General features: G+C 46.8%; 1 protein-coding gene across 2 annotated transcripts in view; it reads right to left on the bottom strand.

The window, feature by feature from the left end:
* ate1 (arginyltransferase 1) overlaps positions 1–20447 on the bottom strand; it is a 56397-nt gene that overhangs the window by 34599 nt on the left and 1351 nt on the right. Inside the window, exons 2-7 of one of the 2 annotated variants that reach the window (XM_079730978.1) lie at positions 19242–19305; positions 19055–19117; positions 18752–18855; positions 17946–18161; positions 12371–12606; positions 7209–7337 (exon numbers count right to left, since the gene is read on the bottom strand). In XM_079730978.1, the coding sequence (XP_079587104.1) occupies positions 7209–7337; positions 12371–12606; positions 17946–18161; positions 18752–18855; positions 19055–19117; positions 19242–19305 (812 nt within the window). Of the gene's footprint in view, positions 1–7208; positions 7338–8828; positions 8958–12370; positions 12607–17945; positions 18162–18751; positions 18856–19054; positions 19118–19241; positions 19306–20447 lie in introns of both variants that reach the window. The other variant, XM_079730977.1, reaches the window with a different exon arrangement.

A 20447-nucleotide genomic window follows, 5' to 3' on the forward strand; every position in this document is an offset into this window, starting at 1 on the left:
ACTTCTTCAAAATCGGTTGAGAATTTAGTAGGAAAACAGAAATCAAATCCAGTAAGAGTCTGGCAGAATGCACCTTAATGTTATTGAAAAATCATACTGGCTGCTACTTTCATCAGACAACTTTAACCAGATGCCTTTAAACTGAGAATTAAAGAATGGTTTTACCACTGAATCTTTAACCAGTAATCGTTTGGCATGTTGAGTGTTGAGTGTGCGTGTGCGTGTGCGTGTGTGTGTGTGTGTGTATACACCCCACGTCTGGGTGTGTATATGCTGTTTATCCCAACCATGTTCAAATAATTGTATGGAAAATAACTAATAAATACAAAATGGAAAACAGCATGATACAAAAGTATTGATTTCATTAAATCAACGTGTCATGTGTGTGTGTTTGCACGTGCGTGTACAATACAATACAAGTGTGCGTGTAAAGGTAGGGCCAATAACAGTGATGACAGCTGAAGGCAGGTTCACTGAGTGGGGCTGCCCTGGTTCACGTGCAACTCAAGCTTCTGGCAAGATTAAGGGCTACAGTGTGTGTGCGTGTGAGTGTGAGTGCCTCCACATTTAATGTGTGTTTGTGACGTTGAAGCACTGCATCTGAAATATAAATGTATACAAAATCTCAATCCAGCGGGGTATGTTTTAGAAGGAAGGATTATGGCATTATATGATGTCATCTCTTATTTCTCTCCCAAACACACACACACACACACACACACACAGACACACACACACACACACACACACACACACACACACACACACACACACACACACACACACAGTTAAGTGCCTCACAAACTGTGCTAGACATGACTACAAGATGGCACACACTGGCTCTGATGTCAACGCTCAGGCCCCAGGGGCAGGAGATAAGGACAGCGGTCACAGAGACACGGAGAGTCTCACTCACCCACGGCACCAAACGCCCAAACACTGGTCCTCCACCTAGACTCAACCGGTCCCTCTAAGCCTTAAGTTGCAGCAGTGACTCTAAGGTTCTACATCCCAGTCCACTCACCCACCCCCACCTAGCTTATTACATTCTTTAGCCGCGAGGGCGGTCAGACGTTTACGCCAACTGAACTTGCAGTACCTGGAACAGGCCTAGCGAGTGCCTGTGAGGGCACGCCGATTTAATCGTTTATTGGAGCTGCGTTCAATCCCACAAATGGGTCTGGAGTGGGGGAGACTCCATTTTGAACTCGGGACGTGGATTCTTGCTATAGCTTAAGTAGAAAGCAGAATGTGACTCCTATAACAAAATAACTGGTCATGATCCCAACACCAGAATGTAAATTATATTGGCAGTACTAAATAAGACCTCTCGCTGTACATTGTAAAGGGCACAAATGTCTGATTGCTTTAACTGACAGTTCATACATAAAAAAATAAACAGTCTCCAATACTTATTAATTGAACCAATTAATGATTGATTGAAGAGGATTTATCTCCAATAAAAAGCATGTACATAATACACAAAATGTGCATCTTTCGTTAGTTGAAAAACATTTTCATGGATAATCCCACACACTATAAATCTGTGAAGACCTTGTTAAAAAGGTTTTAATGGCTCTTGGCATCTCCCCCTTCCTGCTGATCTCCTGGCTCTTTGGGGAGAGGGGGCTTCTGGGAATGTTTTCACCCAGAGAGAAGAGGGGAGGCAGTAGGTTTCCACTGCTCTATCCACCTTCCCCTGGTCCAAGGAAGGCTGGTCTCCTGGAGTCTGGCATACCAGATCCCTCTCAGGCCCCTGAAGAGAGCAGGCGGCCAGGGCAGGGACACACAAACAAACAAACAGCCACTAACCGCGGAGCCGAGTGAGAGCCTTTCCACTGTGTAGGCACGGTTGTGCAAGTATGGAAATATACTTTTTTCCAAAAGTGTGGGTACCCTCTCTTCTAACCCACACACACACACACACACACACACACCTTCTGGAAGTTCCCACTTTCTAACACATGGAGCTCATCACTTCCTCTGCAACACTCTCTCTCTCGGCACTATAATAAACCTCTCATCTGCGCACAATTAGGCCAGAAGTCATCGTGGAGGCACACACTTACGTATGCACACATAAACACTGAGACACAGTGGAGCTCTCACTTATTCACTCTTACACAAAACACATGTGTGTGTGTCTCTCTCACACACAAACAGACACAATTCTTACCACAAATAAACAGAAAACTCAGCTTTCACTTCTTCAGAGAGCCACACAAGTCTCTCTCTTACGCACACACAGTATTGCGCACATACACACACACACACACACACACAAACCAGCCAAGCCCTCACTTATTCACTCTAACCCACAAATCACCTACCCCCCCCCCTCCCATGAACACACAGAGCAAACAAACAAACAGAGCTGATGAAATGGTATTGCTACTGCACTGTTCCTTAACCATCCCAAAAACGATTGCTGTCATTGCAGGAGTTAACGTTCCTGGAACCAATTGTAAAGAAAAGACAATGACACAATTCCTATCTTCTAGCCTCTCACATTACTTTACTGCAATTACCTCAATTTATTCAAATCAGATTCTATGGTGGCATATTGCTGCCAAAAGGTTGAGGAAAAAATTACTTTGCACACACACACACACACACAATTTATGCGAACGCTTGTACTTCACTCATGCAAAGTATTCCTCTGTTCACAAGAGCCATAATCTAGCCTGTGAGTAGGCGATCATTAAATGAGCACGCACACATGCAACTGACGCCCCCGCGCGAACAAAAGCTTTCTTTGCTCTTGTGGTAGCAGAGTGTTTTCCTGCTCGCTCTGATCATTCTTGCGTGGGTTTTCTCTTTGGCACCAAGTGCTATTGGCCATTGTATCCCTGTCTATGATTGGTTCCTCTTCCCCTTCTCCGTTACATATTGACAATGGATGTCTTTTCTGAATCCTGAGAAATAGCTTTGGAATCTTTTCTATTTTCTTCTTTAAGACTACTTATTTCACAGACGTACAATAACAAATACATAAATACATGTGTATCCCAACACTCCGACTTATTGTATGTTGTACGTCCTTGCACTTTATGTACGCACTTATTGTATGCCGTACTTAGTTGTGTAGCATCTTATCCTAGCTATCATTGTTGCATACGGGGAATTGGTTCACCTAACGACTGTAAGTGCTTGGCACTTGTTTCTATGAACATTCTTCCTGTACCAACAGCAATATATTGTTGTTTCACCTTCTTCTGACAAATGTACTTATTGTAAGTCGCCTTGGATAAAAGCTTTTATCCAAGGCGACTTACAATAAGTACACTTTGTCATAATGGACAAACATTGCGATGCCGGTAAAAGCATCAGTGGGAGGAAATAAACAAAGTGCTGTAACCTCCGACCTCTAGAGGAAGAGGAGGGGCTCTGAGGGGAACTGGAGCCCCCCATCGGTATACCTGCTCACCCAGCCCGTTAATGGGCAGACTGGGAACCGTGGACACCCTGGATGTTAACCGGAATCACATGCGTGTGATGGTGAATACGAGAGGGACGGCCGGTTGTCACAACAATCCTTCCCACTTCATTAACCCCAACGCAAAGCTAAACAGTACATTTTTTGTATTCAGCTTGTTTCTTTTTACTTGTTTTGTTTGCGTCCATTTGACCTGGGATGGGGGTGCAGTCACGTGTCTGATGCAGTGCTCTGGCCATGGAGAGAGAGGGGTAAACACACATTAGGCTGGGTTTGTTTTCCCCAGAATGAATGCCACATGTGCAGGAACTCAAGAGTTACGGCTCAGCACAGCGGTTAAGACCAATAAGTGTGACACACAGTGCGTGTGTACATGTGTGTGACTGTGTGTTTGCGTGCGTTTGACTGTCGGTGTACATGTGTGTGCACATGTGTGTGTGTCTGCGTGTTTGTGAGTGCATGTGTGCGTGTAGCAGAAATAATTGCATGTATAATGGCTCAGTCACGTCGAGGAAGCCGTGATTGGATGCGTAAGGAGCAGTGTCTGATTCCTTTCCACTCTTGGCAAGGTAGGAAACGCACGGGGCCCTGAACAAAGACATTCTACTGTAGGACAACACTGTACTTACGCACACACACACACACACACACGCGCACAGGCTAGCGCACACGCACAGGCTAGCGCACACACACACCCCGCTGGCTGGGGGCCAGGATGCCAGCAGACAGTGTGCCAGACTCGGTCCCCAGGTAATAACCTTAATGGATTAATAAATACCTGCGCAAACACTGAATGACCCATCTCCCTAGGTAGCCTCCGCAGCAGGCATGGCACGCTACCAGACTCTCAACAATGTGTTTTTATTCAACTTACACGGCCGCAGTGGTGGGGTGTAAGGGGGTCAGAGCTTCTGGGTAGAGACTGGGCTAATTAATGGGGTCTGCAAAGGCCAGAAAAATGTCTGTAGCACTTGTGCGGTCGGCCTGTGTGCTTCCGTGTTCGTGACATGTGTGTGTGTGTCGTAATTAAGAGCAGGTCTTAATTACCGATACTGGACAAACTAAAGGGAATAAGCAAGTATCTGTGGACGAGAGGTTAACAAAGGAGGCGCTGCGGAGGTGAATGAATGTACAGGGGAGGACCGGCAGCGGGGCGTTCCAAACGGGTGACGCTAGGCTAGCGCGATGCTAGGCTAGTGCGATGCTACTTTCAGTGAGCAGAGGGCCAACTGCCTCTGCGGAGGCGCAACCGAGGGGATCGTAGGCCTTGCGCAGTGGCTCGTGTGTGTCTGTCAGAGCAGGCTTAAGACTCGGCCCCTGGGGAAGATAGAGTTACCCTCCTGGATACTTAACCCTGACACGTGTGCACGCACGCACACACAAAGTACATGTGCACACACAACTACACACACACAGTACACATGCAATGCACGGACATACTACACGGGCAATACACGCACACACTACACATGCAATACACGCACACACCACACATGCAATACACGCACACAAAGTACATAGGGAATACACACACGCACAGTTCTGCCTTCCCGTCTGGCTGCACTTCAACAACTCTTGACTTTTAATAATCCACCAGAGCTCTCAGGACCCCCTAAAGAAAGCCAACTGCTTCACTCAAACCCTGACGCCAGTACAGCGTGTTTAGGGAGCACCACTGTAGTATCTCGTCCAGTCGTTTCCATGCACTGCTCCCAGTCTGAGTGAATAATCAGGACTGGAGACACAAGTCTTCTACACGTTAGTCATCAGCGCATTCAGCAGGAGAATCTCTTGTCCTTCTCCAAGTCGATATAAGAAAAGGGAACTGTCATCACCAGGAGGCAACATGTTTGCTTTTGGTTTTACATCGGATTAGTTTTGGTTTAGCCATCCGATTCCAACATCTTTTGCTCGAGGCCATTTTGATTTAAGTGAATATTAAATCTCTCTTACACACACACGCGCACGCACAGGCAGACATTAATAGAGCTAGTATTACGGCACCAGGAAAGTATCTACCCCAAACAAGTCAATTTCACATTTCTGGGTTATTTATTAATTTGCCCCTAGGATTTACAAGCTGGAACCTTCAATAATTTGCGGAGGCCTGCTGCCGACGCAGGAGTGTACACGTCTGGGTGTGTGAGTTATTGGTGCTCGTGGAGGGTGGGGGGGGGGGGGGTATTTTTCCAGCTCTTTAGGGACAAAAGGCCCTCTCAGGTAGGGGAGAACCTCCAGAGGGACTGCATCCTGACTAGACCGCCGCTTCCTCCCCTCTTTCCCCCAAAGAATTCCTTGCATTACTCCTGCCTCCTCGTAAAAGCACCCTAGCTTTAATATCAGAGTGTGACTCACACAATACAACCTCCCCCCCCCCCCTTTTCCCAAAGCAAACTTAATTTTACTGCAGCCTGACATTAATGGAGAGGGAAGATGGCAGCACCCTCCTCTTCCTCATGCAGGGCTGGGGTTCTTCCTCTCGTTGCAGACTGTTCAACCACACAAAACGCTTTTCACCAGTTATAACTTTGACTTTGAGCAAGTTATGGTTAAGATTACATAAGGAACACGTTAATAACGTGTTCCTTATAACGTGTTCATATTAACAACGTTAATATGCAGTGGCTTTATACCTATTGGTTGTCTACAGTGGAGCCTGCTCCTTTACATTTACCAGAAGCCTACTTTTATCAGAATAAGAAGATTTGTCAGACTATTGCTCCACTATACATTGAATACAATACCACACCCAGGGACATGTTTAGCATAATTATGATAACAAATACTTCTTTAATATTTGATATGTTCATATATGTAAACATCCCCTCTAGGTAAAAACACTGCATATGGTCAACGTCGTCATATCGAGCAGCGCTCTGCTGTGCTGTGGCAGCAGGGATTAAGTGCCGTTGATGGGGAGGCATATCCTGCAGTCTGCCCCGCAATTTCCTGTAACTGTAACTTACAGCGTAGTTGGTGAAAACGCCTCGAAAAACATTCCATCGCCCTCCGTCAACACTGTGGCGTGGTCAAGTAAGGCTGGGGTAACCTACGGCAGCACAAGCCTGAGACCAACTCACCCAGGGTCTGATTCTGCAACATCATATGCGTGAGAACACGGTGGAACGAGCTCCCTGCCGACGTCAGGACCGCAGAGTCGCTCACCAGCTTCCGTAAGAGACTCCAGACTCACTAATTCAGAGCTCATATGGACTCTGTGTAGTCTCCCCCTTTACGCTCCTAAAAACACCCAACTTACACACTTATTGTACGTTCTGGCACTTAAAAATAGAACATAGCATTGTGTAGCGTCGTATCCTAGCTATCCTTGTTATATACGGGGAATGGGTTAACCTAGTGATTGTTAGTGCTTGACACTTTTGTCTATGAAAATCATTACTGTACCGACAGTGATCTATTGTAAGCTAAATGTTTAGTGATATATTGTCTGCTAAATGCCCTTAATGTAAATGTAAATCGAGGCTGATTTATACACCCAAACGCAATTAAGCTATTACTTCCGGCATGCACCAACAAAGTCATCAATGAAGCAATAGCATGGTGGCCGGTGGCAAGTGTGGCTCAACAGTGGACGCAGTCACAGTGGACGCGGAGAGTGACCCGGGACAGCGCAACGTTCTGCCATGCCACCGCCTAGAATGGATCACACATGCAACCCCCCTGGTGCAGTTGGTGCAGTTATTAGGTAGGTGGTGGGGGTGGTGGGCGGGGTGGAGGTGGTGGTTGTGGGGAATCATAAGCATCACAGTACCTCGCTCTTATCACACTCGCTGGCGGCGTCTCCGTGCACCGCCATCTGGTAGCGGGCGTACAGCGCCGCGGACTGCTCAAAGGTCGCCGCGAACGTGGGGTCTTCAAAGCTGACCGCCACTAGCCTCACCTTCAAGTAGTATGGGGGGGAGGGGGTTGTAGGGGTTTGTGTTAGGTCAACGAGGAGAGAGGCATTGTGGTTCAAGAGGCACACAGACGGAATGGAAGAGCGGGTGGAAGGGAGAAGGGGAGAATAAGGACTTAAGAGGAATAAGAGGAACGGTGTGGGATGGGATAGGATGGGGAGGGGGGTTGATGATAGATAGATGAGGTTTGGACACAGTGTCGTATCGTGCAGTGAAGTGGTCACCACCAAGACCTGCGGTTCATGCACTACAGCAGAGGTACGTGTTAGGCCCAGGCCGGTGGCCTCAGGCAGATGTTGCACAGAATCGTGTCAGAGCGATTATGTTCTTGTTCTGCATTTGAAGATGAGGCTAGTGCGCTGCCCAGCCACTACCAGGGAGAAGCAACCCGCCAACGTTAACGAGAAGTCTGGCTCCAGAGTCTGGACGTGGTGTGAACGAGGTCTGCAGGAATGGAGAAATACGTACAGGAGGTACGTGTGTAGTCCGACCAAATACCTACTCACGAAAAACGATTTTCAATCTGGCGAAACAGATTGTCCTAAAGACATTTGAAAAGTACCAGCTGTAATTGTGTTGCTGCGAAAATGAGATTGAGATGCCAGTTCACTTGGGCTGGGGTAATTCAGGGCCAGGCCAGGGTACGGAAGGGGTACGCGGAGGGGAGTCTGGCAAGGGGAAGGGGGGAGTGAATGAGCTGAACAACCACCTCCCTCCCTCCCCCCCCTCCCTCCCTCCCTCCCTCGCAAGCAAAAGAAAACAGCTCAATACTAACGAGCGAGCCAGGCTACTGAGGCTACACGGACACCTGTAGAAACACTGCTCTCACCCAACGGCTTATGGAAACATTTTACTCCATTCATTTCCTTCAAGTATTAATTCTCTCTGAGTCTCTTTTTTGGTGACTCTCTCTCTCACACACTCACACTCTCCCCACCACACACACCATTCATTTCTTATCCAAAATCTTAGTGTGCACTCTCCTTCACCCAATCTCACACTTTCTTTAATACCACTCTCTTTAATTCCCCTTTTCTTCAATTGAATTAAATGCACGGCCTACGTTACTCAAAGATTCTAAAATGGGTTTTATAAATTTAACGGTCTCGGCTACAATTAAAATAACTGATGACAGTTAAATATGAGGTTCACCCCTTGTACTTTTTGAACTGTTTTGGCATCTTTGGTAAACTTTTAAAACTAAAGTATAGTCACCAGTGGACGTTTTTGAATATCATCCAACATTCTGTTATGTTTTATGTTACCAAAAAGGAATGATATTCAAAAACGTCCACTGGTGACTCCATTTTGAGATATATATATTTTTTTTAAACACATGAAGAATCGCCAATAGTTGGCAAGACCAAACAATGGCCCCCCGCACACCCTCTGGACCCCTGGCCTCAGAGCTCCAGCCTGCGTCTCCCTCCGAGCAGGTTGACCTCCACACCCCACCCCGCCGTCCCCCTGCTGACCTGGCTCTCGGAGGGCTTTTCAGGAGGGTCCTTGTGAATGGCCATCTGGTAGAGTTTGTACACCTGGTAGGAGGCGTCGAAGGAGGCTTTGAACTGTGGGCAAGGGGGGCTGGAGCGCACTAGCCTCACCTTCAACACAAGAACGAGAGGCCCGCCGGACAAAGGGTTAACACGGAGGGGCTGGGAGGGACCACAGCCCCTTTGTGTGAGTGTGTGTGAGAGGGGGAGTGATAGAGAGAGCAAGCGAGAGAGCGAGCAAGAGAGGGAGGGAGAGCAAGAGAGAGAGTGAGCGACCGAGCTGGAGAGAGAGAGAGAGAGAGAGACATAAGTGAGGAGAACAAAAAGAGAGGCCAAATTATCACAAATCAAAGAGAAAAGAGCGAGCGAGAAAGAGAGAGAGGGAAATAAAGTGAGAGGACGAGACAGTAATCGTGCTGAAAATGGACAAAAACACACCCTTTTTCAAGTCCTGCCAAAGAAAACTCATAAGTTATTTTGGCTGCAACATGTGTGCACCCAGACGTCTATGGACCATTACCAGTAAAATAAAACTGCTTTGGAGTCTCAGTTTGGAGGTTTCTTAAGCCATTAAAAACTGCAACTTCTGTGAGATAACCCCACGTCTAATCCTCTTTCAGAGAAGACTTTCCCACCGTTGAAGGAGGCTCCCACTACAGCTGTGACTTGATGGGGGAAGACTAATGATGCAGAGCAAGGGTGTGTTTGTGTCCGTTTCCATGAGGAGACATTCGCGCAGACAGGTGTCTGACAGGAGCAACAGGAAAACAATAAACTTTTGACAACTTAAACACAACAAAAGAATATTCTTGAATCATGCTAGATTAAGACTTGATTCATACATTATTGATACTTATCATTACAAACAACACATTAAGGTAGACAAGTACTGGGCACATGCATGGTTGTCATACATGGAAGGAAGCCATACATTGATTAAAAAAAATCCCTGGCATCAATCGCAATCATTCAAGCAAGCAGTTAATGTCTTCTCCACGGTAATAACACAAACTTGATTTTCCCTCTGAGGAAATAGTATGAATCTGTCCTGATGGGGAGGGTCGCAGCCCGGTAGTGGATGGTTTTGTGGTTGAATAAGAAAAGGGATGCGATCCTCCCCAAACTGTGACTGCGTCGCAGTTGGGGAGGATCGCATCCCTTCACCGGATGGTTTGTGGTTGAACTAGCAGTGCGTCGCTATAACATCACCATAAGTTCACCCTCACCCGTTCACTCTCACACATCGTCTGGCTCCGTTTTGATTAACCGCTCTCTGCGTTAGACGCTTGTGTTGGCCCGCCGGCCGGCACCATGTGAATCCTCGGACTCCGAGATTCCGCCGAGGGACGGGAATTTGGGGAGAGGAGGGATTGAGCCCTGGGTTTGTTTGGGTTGGATCTCGGCTGAGCTCTCATAGCACGGCTTGGCAACCCGTCCGTTGCTCAAACAAAGAGATCACAGAACGTTACGTGAGAGGATAAACCCTCAAGTCAAGACATTTTATTTGTTCGGGCCCAAATCTCCAGCTATCCAGTGATCGGACGAAATTATTTGCTCCAGCCGATACCGCGAACGCAGCCGGTGTGGCTAAAACGCACCGCGCGAAATATTCTTGTGATCTAACACCAATAGGCTGAAGTTGGACTACTTGAAGAATGTTGAAGAAACGCCATGTAATACAAGTGGCTTTGGTTGGGATTTAATTAAAAATGAACGATTTTGGCCTTCTAAGGCCTCATCCTAGAGGCCCCACTCGTAATCAAAACAATCCCTCAACTCCCTCCAGTAAGGCCCGCAAAACAAAGAGCAGACTCCACGTCTAAAGTGGACGTATAAATAAATATAGTGGTCCGGTCTGACAGCCAAACCATAGCATGTGAACACCAGGAGGCCTAATGGGGCCGTGATATGAAGAAACTGCAAGTCTAGCAGGAGAGTTCACTCACAGTGGACAGTGCCTCAGGCCCTTTGAAATACAGGACCATACTGCCCCCTGCTGGTGGCTGGCAGAACTACATATATATCGTTGAAGGGAGACCAATGAAGTAAGTGGTCAATCCCAAAATGAATTTTTCCATTTTATGAACACACATGACTTTTTTTTTTTTCATGTGTGTTAATTAATGACACTAATTTAAATGTTATTTAATATTTGGATAACGGGAAAGGGTTAGCCAACATTTGACGAGGGAAGGTGCTCAATATATATTATTAATTAAACGCTAATATACCGGCACAAAGGCCGGAACTGCCGTTCCCGTAGAACGGCAAAGACCAGAGAGGTCCTGGTAATAGGTATGAGTGTTCTTCTCATCTGTATCCTCTCGACCTTTCCCTCCAGGCCCTCGTGTCCGTCGGAGGCGATGCCCTCCAGTTCAGGATGCAGAGTCGACGCTCTCGCAGAGTGTCCTGCTGCGGTCAACATCTGTGTTTACCATGAAACGGAGCCGGGCCGATTCTAATTGCTCGGGTGTGAACGGCCGTCTTCCTTTAAAACAAGTGCTGTCGGAACCTCTTGGCTCGTTAGAACCCAGGCCTGAGGGGGCGGGGGGCGGGGTGATGATCTGTTTACCATCACTTAAGAAAACATCCTCGTTCGGGTTGAAGAGCAGGAAGCCTATCTATACGCGCGCACATCGATAAAGTGCATACTTGGTCGAAACCGACGCCGTCGTCCAATTAGCTGCCCTGCGATGCTTTGGAAGGTTCAACTCCGTTTGGGGATGGAGTAAGCTCCTGCGCCCCAAGCTCTCTCAAGCAGATTGAACTACGGCGGGGCCGGACAGCCAAACAAACTAATGCGATCGGGACGAGGTGCAAGGGATGGGGTAAGGACCGTCGGGCTCCCCTGAGACCAGAACGAGTGAGACCGTCGCAACATCAGACGCGTCGCTGACCTGCCTCGGGATTATGTCACTCTGCCAACATCAGCGGCTTCGGAAGCTCTCAACAGCTGGATGAATTCCCCCCCCTACCACCGGACCTCACACCAAGCTCGCTCCCTCTGACACCCCCCACCCCCCGCTGTTCCTGCATCCAAGGCTTCTTCTCCACATCCTCACGAGCCTTCTACGGCGGCCACTGCGGTCTGATGTGATCAGGAGGGTAACCTGAGCCGGTGTGTGTGTGTGTGTGTGTGTGTGTGTGTGTGTGTGTGTGTGTGTGTGTGTGTGTGTGTGTGTGTGTGTGTGTGTGTGTGTGTGTGTGTGTGTGTGTGTGTGTGTGTGTGTGTGTGTGTGTGTGTGTGTGTGTGGTGTGGCTGTCTTTGGGCCCACTTCCTGTTCGGGCTGCGATTCTCCCCAAAAACATAAACACATGGTGAAGCCCCTTGGACCGGGAAGCTCTATTAAAAAGGCAAAAACAATATCTCGTGCTGGAATGTTCCATGCAGAAGAAACCATAACTAAAAGCCAATTCAAGCCTGATTAAATGCCCCTCCTGACACACACACACACACACACATGCGTAGGAAAACCCCCAAAGCGGTAGGACGTGTTGTTACTGTCGTTGGCACTTCCTCTCACCTCAAGGCGATGGAGGGCGGTGTCGGGTAGCGACTCATGAATGAACGCCTCCAGGGGTTTGGGCTGGGGGGCGTGGCCGGGCGGGGCCTGGGTGGGGGTGGGGGTGGGGGCGGTGGCGGGCGAGGCACCGGAGTCGCCCCCCACGGCCCGTTTGATCTGCTCCTTCTGCAGGCGGCGTTCCTTCCGGAGGTCCTTGGCCTTCCGGCAGGGCGGCCGCGCAGGGTCTGCCCCCGTCCCTGTGGAGGAGGAGGGGTCAAAGAAAGGGTTCTGTTATTTATGCAATAGTTAGTCAACAGTATGCATTGTTCTTCCCATTCCCTAGGGGGCGCTCTAAAGCACCTGTTAGGTGGAACTCGTAACATTGTTCTGGTGCTGGTCAATCAGAGTTAAAATGGATATCAACGTCTCAAGCTACGTTCTGGTGTCACTCCGTTACTAACAAGTTAACCTTCAATTATAAAACAAACATAGTAGGATCCACAGAACGTGAGGGACGCAGAGCTTCACATAAGGAGTACATTGTGAGTACATCAGTTGGCCGTGGAGCCGGGGCTTGCTCCAACCTGCTCCGGAGCAGAGTCAAAGTGAACAAAAGAGATCCAGGGGGAAAAAACGAAAATAAAAAAGGAAAGGAAAGATCACAGACAGAGCCTACGGATGAAATACATACGATGTGAGATTCTGTGTAATGACCGGGTTATTGCCTAGAGGAAGAGCACTTTTCCTCGCTGTGGTCCTGTAATAACGGCCTCACCACAGAGGCACTCACCGATGAGTCCCACATTTGGGAATGATTTTGCAGGTGTGAGAGTTTCAAATGGGCTTGGCCTGCCCCAGAGGGCAACACACACACACACACACACACACACACACACACACACACACCTGATGGCATGCCAGTATGCATGTGTACAAAGTCACGTGGGTAAGCAGTCTCCATAGGGCTAACAAGGGAAAGGAACTACACCAGGGAATTTGGTGATAAGCAGGTACAGGTCAGGAAAAAACACAACTTCTGCTCAGCACACATACAGAATGAACTCATACTCTACTGAAAATCTAAAACTTAAGTCTGATATTCAGCCAAAACGACTCAGAGAAAAAGGTTGTTCCGGGGGCATGTTTGAAAAGCATACACAATGTGCAGAGAAACACATGTCGGGCCCATTCACTACAGCCGTCCTCTTCACCCCATCCTCCTCTCACTCTCCTCCAACTGCTGGACTCCTGCCAAGCCCTCCAGCGGCCCGGGCATCCCAAGTCAACAGTTTACACTCCCACATCCTGTTTAGAGCAATAAGGAAACGACAACCATTTCCTGTTCCACTCCACCGCCAGACGCCCCTATCAACTCGGTTTGTCAATGAAAGACCCACCAGCCCCGCACCTCCGTTGCTCCTGCTATTTACAGTCTGGAGGGACATCATTAGCCACAGCTTCTAACACTCATGCAGAAATATCCAGCCGGCTAATAGTGGATTAGATACGAGTAATACCAATGGGCAAATTGTTCAAGGCTGTCTTGAAGGTTTTCAGAAATATGCAATATTATGTGGAATAATATATATATATATATATATATATATTATAATCGTGGGCAGAAGGCTAGTTATAATGGAAGTCCTTCCGATAAAATCCCTTGAATGTGAAGCATTTACTGGTAAGCTGTTATCTCACTATCTACGCGAGCTTCCCGTGTTGGTCTGTAATGGGGAGCGACCGGTCAGGACAAGGGGGCCGATGTAAACTACATCCTCTTTTCCCTGTGGCACAGGAACCAGAACCAATATCTGGATACTGTTCATGACACTGTTTGACTGGTCCGCACGCACAATCGCCCTTATACAGTGACCTCCTGCTCAACGCACAGACACACACCAATTAGCCTCTCGTCTCCCACACACGCACGTACTGGAGGAGAGTTCAGCTCTCTTATAGATACAGTCTGACAGATCGCTTCCGGTGCGAGACAGATGCTCCCTTTCCAGCAGTTAACACTCTATAAAAAACAACTGCACCCACCCCGCCCAGCACCCATACCTCCTCTACTTTCCTTGCCCAGCCACACACAGAGCCAGGTTTTAAAGACACAAAGCTAATTGTCGAAGGAGAGGAGAGGAGAGAGGAGGCTGCTCTGTTATCACTGGGTAATGCCACCCTGACATTCACAGCTGGCAGGATGGTTTTATGGCACGTCAAAATCTCCTCTGGAGTAGTGCCTGGCAGGTGACGCTCTGCCTCCTCTTCCGCCAGCTCTAAACAAACACTCTAGACAAGCAGATCCAGAAGACAGACGCATACGGTAATTGCCCGTTAAAGTGCCAAGAAAAGACCAGGGGTAGTATTTACACCAGGATGGGGCTAAATGTTTATAGTGTCCTGCACTATAAATCTGCGTAGATTGGTTTAGCATCACCAGCACCGTGATATACAAAGATTTGTATTAAAATAATGGCAAACACCATTGTCCAGTATGACAAGAATCATTTTAAGAAAAAAATAGAGATTTACATTTACATTTACATTTAGGGCATTTAGCAGACGCTTTTATCCAAAGCGACTTACAATAAGTGCATTTGTTACAATAAGTACATTTGTCATAAGAAGTGAAACAATATATCGCTGTCGGTACAGTAAAGACGTTCATAGAACCAAGTGCAAGTATTACAATCGCTAGGCTAACCCATTCTCCGTGTAAAGCGGCGATAGCAGCTACTGTAGATGCTACACAATTAAGTACCTTGAATAAGTGCAATGTACAAGTGCCAGGACGTACAACATTCAATGGTGGCTGTGCATTGGTTTCTATGCAGAGTCGAGATGAACTCTGAACAGGTGAGTTTTGAGTCTTTTGCGGAAGCTGGTGAGCGACTCTGCGGTCCTGACATCGGTAGGGAGCTCGTTCCACCACTGAGAGATGACATCACCAGTCACCAAAATCACAACCTCCAACGTGGAAGGGAAAAATAAAGACAAATAATCTAATCTCACTGTACAAATAACATATACAGTCAAACGGGAAAATGGCCTGCCCCATTTTCCAAATGTATTATCCTGCTGTTCCTGGTCCGTAACTCATTCACAGGAACCTGTGTCAAAACACAATGTACACACTTGCGCATAGACTTTCCAAAACATATTAATTACACGTTATCTTCCCTGCAGTGGCCCCCTGTTGGAGAACGGGAGACTTGAGGCACGTTTCCGCTGTGCGTTTCCATCCATCTGTAAAAAGCAAGACAGCACTGGAACCTGCCAACGACCGTAAATCGCTGAGGTCATAAAAGCCAGGGGGGGGGGCGCATCATCCAGGTGTTTTGCGTTGGGGGTGGGAGGGGCTCGATGGTGGCTGGGATGGAGGAGGTGTGTGTGTGTGTGTGTGTGTGTGTGTGTGTGTGTGTGTGTGTGTGTGTGTGTGTGTGTGTGTGTGTGTGTGTGTGTGTGTGTGTGTGTGTGTGTGTGGGGGGGGGGGGGGGATGTTGGCGTAAGTACACTCAATGTCTGCTTCCTCCCCAGCTCTCTGATGAGGGAGGGGGCTGTTTTTCTAGGGATTCCGAGAAAGAGAGAGTGAGAGCAATTGATAGTCAAAAAGGGAGGAGGGAGAGTCAGAGAGAGTGAGACAGAGCAAGAAAGAGTCCGAAAGTGAGAGTCGGACTGATAAAGTCAGAGAGAGACAAAGTGTCAGAGATGGAGAGACAGAGTAAGAGACAAAGAGAGAGAGAAAGTGAGCGCAGCCCTGAATGTTGCACTTAGGCTACACAGCACCATTACCCGAGGTGTCCATAAGAATCAGCCCATCTGAGACACTCCCTCTGTGAGCGTTTGTTTACGTCTAGGTCTGGAACCACCACCTCTCTAACAGCAGTTTGCCAGGCCTTTCCCCTTCCATCTCCCTCCCTGTCTGAATGATGACTGGGGAAGAGAAGAGGCACCTTTTGACGGTTGAGAGCGTCAGAGAAATGAAATGGGAGCAGTGGGGAGATGTGCCACGTCTAAGCGTTTATTATCAGTTTGCTGGGAGCGTTATTCATTCATTACCCCCTTTGTTACTGGGAGCTGTCAGAGCGCATCCTGCCCCGCAGAGAAGGGAGGAAGTCTTGACGGAGAGTTAGATAACTGGATTGATTAGTGAAACCGTCGAGGGAACTCCAGCGTTAATCACAGCTTCAAATTCGAGACTATTACAAGGGGAACATTGCTCTCTTCTGGTAGGCTGAGGTACTACAGCCACATATTGTCCCATTGATTGCAGTGAAATGCCAATACAACTCAATATAACGATACAGTCGCCTGGTTAAGTGCTCATACAGTAAGATGATGAATGGGTCAGAACCAACAGCCTATAGGACATATAAGGTATGGTACCTTATGATCCTGATGTGGCAAGTAGAAGTGTAGAAAGTTAGTGTATAATGCGACCATGAAAGTTTGAGGAGGACTTTCTATGGAAAACAAAACAAACAAAATCCAAAGAAAAAAGTTTGAAACTCTTGCAAAAACTTCACAGAGGATAAGACTTTTAGAGATTTAACAAATGATGGCTTCTCTGCTCCTCTTTTGTTTTACATTTACATTTAGCAGACATTTAGCTATTGAAAAGTACATATTAGACATATTAGAACTAGGGCTTCCCCTGAAAGTCGATGATTCGAATCATCAGTCGGGAAACCCTGCAGTAGACTCAGGGAATCTGAGTCGACTGTGGGGTTTCCCGCCGTCTTCCTTTATTTATTTATTTTTTTAAAAGACCCAACCGATAGTGTAGACGTGTCAGACCATATGCATGAATCGACACATTTATTGTGACTTTTTATTCTTCTTCTACGGCGGCAGTTGGTGCTGAAAATAAATCGCAAACTGCTCGTACAGATGCCACCGCAGGGTTAATATTCACCATTTGCATCATAGCTCTAATGATAATAATAAAGAGAAGCTGTCCATGTCCATGTCACTGTGGCGATTGATTCATTGTAACTTTGTTTGCTAGACAGAATCTCGCAGAGGGAAGCGGCTGTCTCCCCTTACATTATTGCTACATTTTCTCTAGGAACGCAGTCAGTGTGGCGACACAGCGCTGTGTATTCTTTCGGGCTCAATAAATGCAATCAGATCGTAAACACGGGGCTCATATAGTGGATTATCCACTAGCCTATACATGAGCCCCGGGTTCATTATCGGACCGCATTATGGGCAGGAGCCTAATTAAAACCCAACAGGAATAAGTTGGCTACAATTCAGACGAGTTTGATTGACAGAAAACTGTTCAGGTGAGAACGTAATGAGCGCAACGCGCAAGCATATATAAAAGGCCTATAGCCTACCAAAACAGAGTGTTAATAAAAAGAAAACTAATTTTTTTAAACCTCCAAAAGACCTGCCCCGCACGGCCGCCGAATAGTCAAATCTCTGGACTGAAAAGGCAGATCTGATTCGACTCAGAAAATTCCGAGTCGGGAACAGCCCTAATTAGAACAGTGTTTTAGTTTAACAAACAGTATGGACAACAGGCTTAGGCTTAAGCTGAAGTTGATTTCAGATCACATAGATAGGTCGTAGGTCACAGATGTTATCTCACCTGGTTTGTGAGTTGAACTTGGCAGTGCAGCGTCTTGGACAGTCGGAGGACCATCTTGGACAGTCGGCGGGCCGTCTTGTCCGGATGTCTTCGGGGCCGCTGGTGCACTTGCCTCCGACTGAGGTTCTGGGACGGCTGCCACCTCCACCTGGGTGGGGCAGGCCTTGGCGGTCCTCTTCAGGCCCGCTGCCTCACAGAGGGATTCCATGGGCTCTTCTAACACAGGACACAACAGAAAACAGCCCTTTGATGGCCTGTACCCGAGGTTTTACATTGCGGTTTCAAACGGTGAAACCCCAATATGTAAGTAAGGTAAAACTATATATTAAAAGGTACATATATTAACCATTGTTGGCATGCATATTAGTAGCATATTGGCTCTTTAGTCATTATGAGGCACTTATTAATGCCTGATTCTGCATGACCATTTTCTACAACTAATATGCTGTTAACTAGAAGTTTCCCTCAATAACATTCTAATTACTGCTTATTGATAGTAAGGAAGTTTTTGCACATGAATAGGGCTAACCCTAACCTTAGTATTTGTCGAATATAGTTATGCAGAATAAGGCATTAATAAGTGCTTCAAATGACTACTAAAAAGCCAATATGCTACTGACATGCATGCCAATAAGCAACTACTTAACGGTTCATATGTGTACCTTAATATAAAGTGTTACCATAAATAATGATAATAAATCTACAACTACAAATGAAAACGTTGAAACCAAAGTCCCGATTAACGAAGCATAACTCAATAGGAGCTGGCGTAGATGAGGCCCTTGTTGGCTGAAGACCAGACTCACCATCTGGGCCTCCGGCCGGGAGCTCCCCTTTGGACAGGAACTTGCTCATCTTCTTCAGGGTCTTCTTGTGGGATTTGGCAGGCTGGAAGTTCAACGCGTGGCATCTTGGCAGTCGCACAGAGGGGAGAGGAGTATGCTTTTTATACCACTTTCTTTACCAAAGTAATCCCACCTAAGTCCAGCAATAATATCAGTGCATGTCTACAGCCTTTTCGGCTTTCTTAATATGCGATAGTAATTACTATTATTATTATTGTTTATGATTTTGCCAGTGCACAAAGTATATAAATAATCAGTGTTTACCTGATGGTGTATTGTGGACAGCATGTCTTCTTCATTGTTGGCTTGTAGACGTACTTCCCACTTCTGTTAAATGAGGGAATAGGTTTGCATCATTCATGAGGCATGTTTCATTATCAAAGAACAAAGATTGTGTGGCAACAGAACAGGATGTGTCAGTGAGTAAGTGAGATAGAGTGTATGTTCTTGCCTTCTCCATCCTCGGTCTATGAGGTCCTGGTAATCTTGCACAGTCATGGTGTGGGACCACATCCCTGTATGATGCAGAAGCAGTATATCACGATTTAATATCAGATTCAGACAGCCATCCATTGCGTTAGCCATCCATTCAGGACCCAGTGAAGACATGACTAGCTGTTAAAAGGGGTCATTTTGTTTTTATAACAATTTTAGTGAAGAACATCAGAGAAAAACCAAACATTGCTTCATCTTAAACAGACAAAAAGGACTATGATGAAGCAAACAGCTCATATTTCACCGAACCACTCCTAAATAAACAATCGGTTGAGATCAAAACCGCCATTTAGAAATCGGTACAAAGAGGAGCCATGTTGATTGACTGGTGAGAGAGTCTGAACTCACATCCTGGGACCCTCCCACTGGGACATGGGAGGTTTCCCACCAAGCATCAAGACTTTATGGAAAACACAGACCCTGGGGATCATGTGCCCCAAACAGCTCAGTGATACAATACATGACCCCTCCAGATGTCATGCATGCATTCACACTGTATGCATCAGCTCCCACCCGGACAAATCCCACTCCGAACCATCTTTTATTTGTGTCTGTTGTTTTATTATCAGAATGCATCATGGGATCATTTTGATGCATGTAAGAAAGGAACTTTCCCTCGAGTTTAAAAAACAGTTCATAGCACAACTTGGAATAGGGAAGGCACTGTAAATGGTGTCTATTATCCATCTAAAATAGCATTAGTTAACAATGCTCAAGTAGCGGAGGACAGCTGCGGCTATTTGAATCATCGGTCGTTAGAAATTCAAATCATAAAAGCAATGCTATGCATCACCTATGGTGACATCATCCGTACTTCAACAACGAATGCAGTGAGGCCATCTCAATGAAGTTGTTAAGATAAAATAGGCAGTTTGCGACCAGCCAACCGGTTCCTTCAGTCACATACAGCAAAATGAGCTCCCTTATCCTATGTCCCAGACATCTCCTCCTCCTGTGTGCACCAGGAAGTGGCTGATACCTGCTAGTCTCAAATCCTACTCCAGCGTGTTAAACCAGTTCCACACAGAACAACAGCAATGGCTGCTGTCCTGTTACACTTCTTTTAATAGATCAGTAAAATAGCTCTGCAAGGCAAGACTGCCATTCACAGAAAGGCAACTCTGCTTTTAATAGAGCATCGTTAGAGAGAACTGATCAGATG

Source organism: Pollachius pollachius (genome assembly GCF_949987615.1).
Source record: "Pollachius pollachius genome assembly, chromosome: 2".
Taxonomy (NCBI): Eukaryota; Metazoa; Chordata; class Actinopteri; order Gadiformes; family Gadidae; genus Pollachius; species Pollachius pollachius.